Source organism: Lutjanus erythropterus, chromosome 8 (genome assembly GCF_056507025.1).
Source record: "Lutjanus erythropterus isolate fLutEry1 chromosome 8, fLutEry1.hap2, whole genome shotgun sequence".
Taxonomy (NCBI): Eukaryota; Metazoa; Chordata; class Actinopteri; order Lutjaniformes; family Lutjanidae; genus Lutjanus; species Lutjanus erythropterus.
Genome location: NC_139324.1, coordinates 9,130,768 through 9,140,210, shown reverse-complemented (window position 1 = coordinate 9,140,210; position 9,443 = coordinate 9,130,768). Strand labels below are relative to the sequence as shown.

Below are 9,443 nucleotides of genomic sequence, written 5' to 3'. Positions count from 1 at the left end.
GTTTTTATGTGCATTTTGAAGTATTGCATTAGAAAAGATTGATGGAAATGGCAAAATTCAAAGAAACCTGCATTTTGGCTAAAACACTTTTAGGCTTGTTGGAGGTTATTTTTGCATCTTTCAAAGAAGAGTTAATGTGCTTAATGGGAGATGGAAACACTTTTTATGAATAGGTTGTGAATATATAGCTCACATAACTGATCAGCTGTCTCCTCATGGCTACCTTGATTCTATAATACATCCATGATGGTTCCACACAGATCTGATGGAACCTTCCTCACATTAATACATGAAACTCACAGACATGTTTGATTTCCGTCCTGTTTTCTACATTGTTTTTCACCATTGACGGGTTCGACTAGCATGGCCCACTCAGCCCTAACAATGTTAACTCTGTTACAACCTGCAGTTTCGTTAAGCGACCTCCTGACATCGTTCAGATTTACACTGACATTGAAAGTAGACGTGTTCTGGACTTTACAAAATCATACACTTTGTACATTCTTGCCGGTATGGACATTAAATATGTTTTTATTTGCATTAATCATGATCTTAAAAAGGTGTGACACAGTCTTCATTTGTTGAAACCTGCAGACACCCTGTCTTCTTGGCCCTCTTCTGCGTTGGTTGAATGGTTTTCCAAGTGTAGAATTGGCACAGCCATCTGATTTACCTCAATGAACCAACTCCTAATAATAGCAAAGGGTATGGAACAAGCATTCATTCCTCCTTTATTTTGCTCATTTGCTTGAAATTTGATTAAAATTTGCAATGCATTTGGATGGAAACAGCTATTGTAAGTGATCCCTGAAGCAGGGCTGTATATAGTGGGTATGAAAGGGCAAGCAAGGTTCAAAAGACATTAAAGAAATTGTGCATGGAAATTCCAAAGAAATGTCACCAGTCTGCAAATTGGACAGGTTTTTATTTGTGAGACCTCAGTTCAAAATCACAAAATATTTAATGAAATAGTCAAATATTGACATAAGTAGGTGGTTTTCTTCTAATGTTTTCAGTGGAGGTTAAATCATTCAGTGAAGCGCCTGAAGGACTGGACCGTAGGACTGACGGCACCCCAGTCACCAGGCTTGCGGTATTCCCCCTTCTCCAGGAAGTACTGGCGGCCACGGTAGTTGGGATGCTCGTAGAAAACCCACCAGCCATCAAAGACTTTACAGGAATTGACCTCCCTCCAGCGGAACTTTTCCAGAAGTGAGGGACAGTCCTCTGTGGCCTCGTAGACCTGACCACCAAAGTCTGCCTTCTCATACAGCTGCATCTTGTACAGGGTCCCACTGGTCTGAAGGGTGACGGTAGACAGCGAGGGAGACAGCAGGAGAGTGGGAGTAGATGACGGAGTTACAATGGAAAGTAGGAAGAGGGTAGCAGGTGGGGAGTGGTGGATGAAGGGTGGAGGTGGTAGTTAGTGCGGGGGGTTAGGAAAGAATAGGGAGGGGATGTGGGGTAAGAGAAAAGGGGAAGGGGGGATATATAGGGAGATTAGATTTGCATCTAACGAAAGGAAAATATGTTTGTAGCAAGACACTTCAGCACAAAATCAAAAACATATTTTTCCTCTCACCTGGAGTGTTATTGATCCATCTAGATTGTTTTGGATGAGGTTTGGAGATATTGGCTGCAGAGATGTCTGTCTTCTCACCAGTTAAATGGAACCACACTCCACTTGTGGTGCTCAAAGTGCCAAAAAATACATTTGAAAAACTCAACAGCAGTGTCTCCTTCCAGAAGTCATGACCCAGTTGCTCATGATAATCCACAGACTTTGTTGTGAACAGATGCATGCAGGATTTTTTTTTTTTTGTACCACAGAAATTAAGTAATGCCTACATGAAACTGCTCACAACAAATTCTGGATGGTATAAAGGTATTGTGATATACGAGGGTAAATCCCAACATTATCACTTTCAGTACCGACATAAATACAGAAGCTGCTCCCCATTAAACTCATACAGAGATGTTGTATTGAGATGATGTATTGCAGTATTCAGCATGCCCATTAGAGGTCAGACTGGTGACCTGGTGAGGATAAAATTACAGGAAGAAACTAGTAAAAAAGAAAAATGCCTCTGCCTCTGTTTGGGAATATTCTGGAGTAAGCCAGCAAACACTGCAGACTGCTGATTGGTCAGAAGAGTGTAGTGTGTTTGGGGAGCATGAAAGAGAACGAGTGGCAGAGTGGAAGGAAATTCAAGCAGAGAAGTTGTCAAAGCAGAGCTCCTGAGTGTGTGTTGTTTCTCAATCGCAGGAATAGTGTTACTGTGACAATCAGCTCTGCTGATGTTCAGGAAAGGGGCTTCATGATTTCTGGAAAAGAGACTGCTTTTGAATTTTGGGCACCACAAGCTGAGTGCCATCTGGTTCCATTACAAAAAAGGCAGAACTACTCTTTGATAATATTCTCAGTGTATTTGGTATGATCTAACACAAAGAGTACCTGTCATTGTTTGCTCAGTTTCATGCGTTTATAAATAGCATGAAACCGTACACATGCAGCTTGTACAAACTCGATTGATTTTTGTATGAGTGGCGTTTCCTGAACCCGCCTGCAGGCTGTGGGTCGGTTGGACCAAAGCCCAATCATACAAATGGACTGACCCAGGTATCGGTCTACATTGACAAAGCCCTGCAGTCAGTAGTAACATTAACATTAGCATCAGCATGACCTCTTTGATGTGTCCAGTGGTTTGGTTTTACTCTTCTCTGCTCTTCTCTCCACTGTGGCTTTCATCAGCTTAACAAACCTCTGACTGACTCATAAACCTGAAGGTCAGAACCCACAGAGTCAGACCGTCCACTTCACAGCTGAGAAAAAATCCTACTGACATCTGCACACAGGGTCCAGCACATTCAACAATAGTAGGGTCATTCTGATATCAATGATGATCGTGATATTAAAAAATGTAAAACTTCCATATTCAGGATTCACGTATGTTAATAATAATCCAGCGATTCTTGAACACACTGAATGCTTTTAAGTGATTTACCCCCACACACACCTTTTCACTGTCCATTCAGTGTAACTACACTTTTTGTACACTTCTGTAAAGTTAAGCTTACTCATATTTTGAGTGTAATTCATTTGTCAGAAAAGGGAGAAAACTCACAATAAAAGTTAAAGATGAATTTGACTAACTGCATTTTTTAAATTGGTGTTTTCTATGGACAAATCCGGCAAAGTACCAAAGGTAAAAAGGTGCCATTGCTGGTGGCGTCTCCCCGCAGTTTGAGAGGGAATGAAAGTGAGCTGTCATAAAAAGTTTACAATTTTCTACTTTTAAACTTACCATTTATGTAACATTACTTTTGACAACTATGTCAAGGAAGTTGGGAAAACACTGTGCAGTTCAGCTGCTCCAACAGACAGTCAAAGTTCAACTTTGAAAAACTTTGTTCCTGAAAATCTTGAATACTTGAGAAAAAATGGTGGTGGAGGTGGTCAGTGTTTTGTCTTCTCCATAATCAATCTCTGGCTGTTGTCTTGAGCAACGTCTAACTACTGTGTAAAATTTTGAGGAAATTATTATCCTAAAAGGTTCCTTCATCAGTTACTGAGGGACGCTGTTTAATGTTCTGAATCTAATTATCCATCTGTCACTATTAGCAGGGTAACGACAGACACGGTGTCTAGAAGGGAACCCCAGATCCACAAGATCTCATGAGAGAGAAAACGTTGCTCAAAGCCATGAAGAATCATGTGAGAGTTTCAGAAATCTGGGGTTCCCTTCCAGACCCAACCAGCAGCACCGAGAGTGATGGGCACGATGCCCCACTGCAGCAATGGCTGCACCAAAAGATGTCGGATCACACTAAGCAGTTGCCGGATTCATCTGTCTATATTGTGATAATATTGTTATTGTGAATTCTTTTGGCTGTGATAGTCATGTAGTGAAAACCTGATACCATGACATCCTTGTTCTGCTACAGCCTAAATTGCAACAAGTGTGCAAGTCTTTGCAGTCTAACATTGTGTAATTTATTACCCCTGAAACTGACCCTTGCTACTCCCCTGCGCCAAATTTTCCAGACTGGAGAATGGATCTCGGCGTCAGTAGCAGATCAGATCACAGTTATTCTAGTTCTGTACTTTCCATTGGTTTTTATTTTTATTTTAAGTCTAGTTTTTATCTTTAGTTCAGCTAAGTAAAATGTTTTCACACTTAGTTCTAGTTTCTAGTGATCTGACCCAGGATCAGATCACAGGCGATGGCTGACTTACAAAGTGGATCAACTTGCAGGAGCTGAGGCGGTCGTTGAGGCCCATCCAGCGCTGGTACTCTGGGTACTCACCGCGGGTTAGGACGTACTGGTAGCCCATATAGTTGGGCCGCTCATACACCACCCAGGCCCCGCTCTCCACTCGGATGGAGTTGCAGCGGCTCAGGTAGGTGTGGAAATCCGAGCAGTCGCTGTCGCACTCATAGCGACGGCCCTGGAAGTTTTTGTCCTCATAGAAGACAATCTGGGGGACAACAATCACATGGAGACACAAAGTAAGATTCTGTCATGGGTGGTTCATCTTAGAAGAGCAAAGTGATCATCCAGCAGACTGTCACTGTTTCATCACCCAAACTTTACAAAATATTGCAAAGCCTTGAAAAGCGTTCTGTTTGGCATTCAGTCAAACACAGTTTAAAACCTGCCTCATATACTAACCAAGTTAAATAGGTTCAAATCCCAATAATCCTCACAGAGAGGGTCACACAAACAGCTTTGTTCACACATTCATACCTCACCTACATGACACAGTTGACTGACTCTTTATTAGTGCCAGTCCCACTGTGTCTTAACTCACCCTGCCCATGTTGGAAATTAAGTATTCTTAAGTCTTGGTGGTGTTAAGTTATGGTTCCCTTGAGGTCTCGATGTTGCACTGGCCCCTCACCAGTCCCTTTTATATCCCCCCTTACCCACATTTATAAACGGCAACAGTGGAGGCAATACAGGAACAATCGCTTTGTCATGAAAATGAGATCCAAAAATTGAGTCAGTGATTCTAGTGCTATTCAGTTTTTCCAGAAAAGCGAGGAAGGATTACGGCATAATGGCCGGGCATGGTAAGCGTCCATTGACCCCACTTCTCTACTGGCTGGGTTCAGTGCCCACCCTCTGCTCCAGCTCTCGCACCATGTCACACATGCCAGCTCCACCAGTTTGCCCCCACCTGGTGAGGACCTGCCAGCTCATGACTTATTTCTGCCTTATGGATGAATCCAGACAGAGCAGTCAGTGATGGAAGAAGTATTTACACACTTAGGGTAACAGTAGCAGTACCACACCATAAAAATACTTCATGACAGGTAAAATCTGGATTACTGTCTTGCACACAGTATTCACTTTTGCACATATATGTGAATACAGTGCACATTCGCAAAATCTGCAGCTCTTTCATTTATATAACATATTGTGCATATATATTTTTTACATTTTATTGTCAATTTTCTATCATCTGTCCAGGCTTCTTGACCTGCAGCACTTGCTTTAGAGCTTTTTTTTCCAAGTAAATTCTAGGCTTTTCCTGCCTTTATTGTTTAGGATAAGAAAGAAGGGGAGAGAGTGAGGGGAAGACACGCAGCAAAGGGCCACAGGTTGGAGTCAAACGTTGGGCCCCTGCATATAGGGTGCACCCTCCATCAACGGAGCTGGCAGGACACCACGTCTTTCTTTTTATTTTTCTGCTTACTATGTTTATTGTTATGCACCAAAACACCAAGGCTAATTCCTCATGTGTGAAAAGCTCCTTGGAAATCAACCTGATCCTGATTATTATTATACATTGTTATATATTGCATATAAGTCAGTATTAATGATAGTTTTCAAACAGCATTTTACCATTGTAGTTTGCTGATGTGGAGTAAATTTTAAGAGGTAATTCTGATATTTTTGGACTTCAGCCCTCATTTTTTTTTTTTTTACCTATTTTTGGACCTAATTGACTAATAGATACACAGAGTTTGGGCATTGTTCCTGTTTCAGCCACACACCAGGCTGCAGTGGTTCAACATAATCCTCGGGGAGTAAATGCGCCATTGAAGTACATCTATTAAAAGTACTTGTTTTGCCATCGACAGGCTCAGATCAGTACTGAATATTGTAAGTATTGTGAGTGTCTGACAACATTATGCAAATGATCCCACAGCTGTGAAAGCCACTCATGTATTGTGGATAAAACATCACAGATCCTCTGCCAACCAAACCAGTGCAGTTTACTGCACTGCCAGGTGGAGTGAAGAAGACTGCCCTCAACTAGATGTCATCTAAAGAAAAAGGGAGGAGAGTTTTGGAGTAAAACCATGCAGCTCAAGGGGGTTGGGATGACTCTGATCTAAAAAATTATAATGAACGAGCCTATATCTTGAGTTTTAGTGTACATGTAACACTGTTGGTGGATATGATCCTCCACAGCCCTGAGTTGATCTTGGTGCCTAAATCCCTCTCCCGCTTAAGTCTGGATCTCTCTGGTTCAGGTACTGCTAGAAAAGGTGACAGGGCTTTGTATACGTTAGAAATGGCTGACTGATGGAACAGCACTTCAATAGGTGACATTTTAAGGAAAATTCCATCATTTATGAAGGTGAACCCTTAGAAAATTTCTGAATTGTAGAAATTTTGAAAATAATCTTTGTAGGGTGGATGATATTTCTGTTTTAATTGCTTAGGAACATAAAAGTTCCATCCATATAATAATGCTCCAAGCGAGTGATGCCCTTTTCAAGCCAGGAACCAAAATATGTATTCTGCTGTATGACAGGAATAAGCCTGTTTCCCTATAAGGGGGTCTTGAATGACAGAAAACAGTTTCACCCTAACATCAGTCTGTATTGGTTTTATCGAGGTTTTTCAAAAAGAGTGACTCACTAAAACCATAAGAGGTCTTTGAACATACAATCATAAAATGTGCAGTTTAGGCTGATGGGTCCAGTAACGTGCACGATTAGCTGTGAACAAAGGACTCACACACGCAACCAATCACATGATGACGGCGTGTGATCAACAAAGTTTACCTTAATGCACCACATATCTTCATTGAGAGACAGGTTCAGTCTAGTACCTGAACTCTTTTACTATGAAGACACGCTGTTGGAACACGTCCACAATGTGTCTTGGCATCATCTCGCTGGAAGAAGCAGGGAAGTTGTCTGGATGGCAGCACATGCTCCAAAATCTGTATGTACCTTTCAGCATTAATAGAGCCTTCACAGATGTGACAGTTACCCATGATGCCATGGGCACTAACACACCCTCACACCATCACAGCTGCTGTCTTTTGAAGTTAGTGCTGGTAACAATCTGGATGGTCCTTTTCCTCTTTAGTCTGGAGGACATGACGTCCATGATATATGAAAACAATCTGAAATGTGGACTCATCAGACCACAGAACACTTTTCCACTTTGCGTCAGTCCATCTCAAATGAGCTCAGGTCCAGAGAAGTCTGCAGTGTTTCTGGATGTTGTTGATATATGTCTTTCTCTTTGTGTGGTAGAGTCTGAACTTTCATTTGTAGATGCAGAGACAAACTGTGTTTGCTCAAGTGTTCCTGAGCCCATGTAGTATCCTTTACACAATGATGTGGGTTTTTAATGCAGTGCTGCCTGAGGTGTCAAAGGTCACAGACATTCAGTATTGGTTTTCTGCTTTGCCCCTTACATGCAGAGATTTCTCTGGATTCTCTGAATCTTTTAATGATATTATTGATTGCAGATGGTGAAATACATAAATTCAGTGCAGTGCAGTGCATTCTATGCAGTTTTGTGTTGAGTAACATTGTTCTTCAAACGTTGGATTGTTTGTCACTTTTCCACAGTAATGAACCTCACCCCTTCCATGATTGTGAACAACTGAGACTTCTGAGGACGTCCCTTTAATATCCAACCATCCTGTTACCAACTCACCTGTTTACCAGTGGAATCTTCCAATCAGGTGTTTTTGGAGTGTTCCGCAACTTTTCCAGTCTTTTGTTGCTCCTGTCACAACTTTTATAAAATGTGTTGCAGTCATCAATTCTTGAATGAGTGTTTTTTCTTTAAAAAAAGAACCAATAAAGTTTATCAGTTTGAACATTAAATATCCTGTCTTTGTACTGTGTTCAACTGAGTACAAGTCAAAAAAATTAGTTGCTAATCATTGTATTCTGTTTTTGTTTTACACAATATTCCAAGGTGGAATTGGGGCTGTGCAGTTAAAAAAGAATAGTAGAGAGGGAATGAAAGCGAGCTGTAAAGTATAGTAGAGTAAAAAGTAGTTGCATTAAGTATTTTGCAATACTGTATTAATAGAATGGACAACAAGTATCACCTTTTATTATACACGTTATTACACTTCTTAGTATGAGACTAATAAAATAAAAAAAAATTTCTGTCCATTAGATGGTGCAGGGTTTTTTTCTGGTGAGGTCAGCAGAGTCCACAGTCAGTCATTGGTTGGTTTTTATGACCGTGTTAGTCAGTCTGTCTGCTTGACCGTTACATTTTGCTGTAATAAAAATGACAAAAGTGTGATAAGCAGCGGGAAACCACATCTTAAAAGATAAAACAAAGTTTTCCTTAGAGGAATTAATTGGGGAATCAAAGTTAAAATGAGTAAAAGTTAAATTGCAGTGTGTTTTTGCAAAATTTTTAAAATCGTAGTAGTACTGTACTGTGATGATACTGTATCATGGGGCCTCTTGTGATTCCCACCCCGACCAGCAGTGTCGCATAACCATACATATTCATGTATTTCTATGCATTTTTTATTATTACTCAGATGAACTGCCGCCCATCATACCAAAATTATCATATTAATACAGAATCAAAATATCAAAAACAATAAACAGGATGTGATCTGGTTTTAATTAAAACTTTTATTCATTTTTAATTTTTTTAACATTCAAAAACTATATTGTACTCTTCATAAAGTAGCTGCATAGAGGTGTGTGTGTTCAAACCCAAGGAGAGGTTCTGGAAGAAATCAACAGCAGAAAGACATTTTACAGTGCCGTCACTTCTCTTAAAAATGAGGAGACACATCCCAGCATTTTGAAAACTCTGACAGTACTCTACTCTAATGTGTAACAGCATTTTATCCATACATATTTTTAATGACGTCCATCCTCTTTTAGCTTCCCATAACTAAGAAAACGCTGCTCTGAAGACACATGCAGTAATTCCGTTGTATGTAATATAACTTCTAATCGGTGAAAACTTAAGCGTGCTGTAATGAGTGGAAACAGGAAGCTAATTGGCTGTTGAAGGTATTAAATGCTAAACATTGTACTGGAGACAGGGTAGATTCATGAAAAATAATCTTACTATAATGCTAAAATATACATATTCATACATGTGAATTAATACAAAAATAAACATACATTTAGGCAACATCTAGCCACAGTTTGCCATAATTTGGCAAGGCAGCAAATAATTTATTTTGACTTTACTCAAGAAAT

At 40.3% G+C, this 9,443-nt stretch overlaps 1 protein-coding gene across 1 annotated transcript; it reads right to left on the bottom strand.

Annotated features, from left to right (window-relative positions):
- Positions 1 to 7: 7 nt before the first annotated feature.
- Positions 8 to 4,822, bottom strand: LOC146322436 (gamma-crystallin S-like). Its single transcript, XM_084725333.1, has 3 exons — positions 4,814 to 4,822; positions 4,238 to 4,519; positions 8 to 1,300 (listed from the first exon to the last, which is right to left on the bottom strand). The coding sequence occupies exons 1-3, from the start codon at positions 4,820 to 4,822 to the stop codon at positions 1,028 to 1,030; spliced, it is 564 nt and encodes a 187-aa protein (XP_084581459.1). The 3' UTR covers positions 8 to 1,027.
- Between the last annotated feature and the right edge of the window lie 4,621 nt (positions 4,823 to 9,443).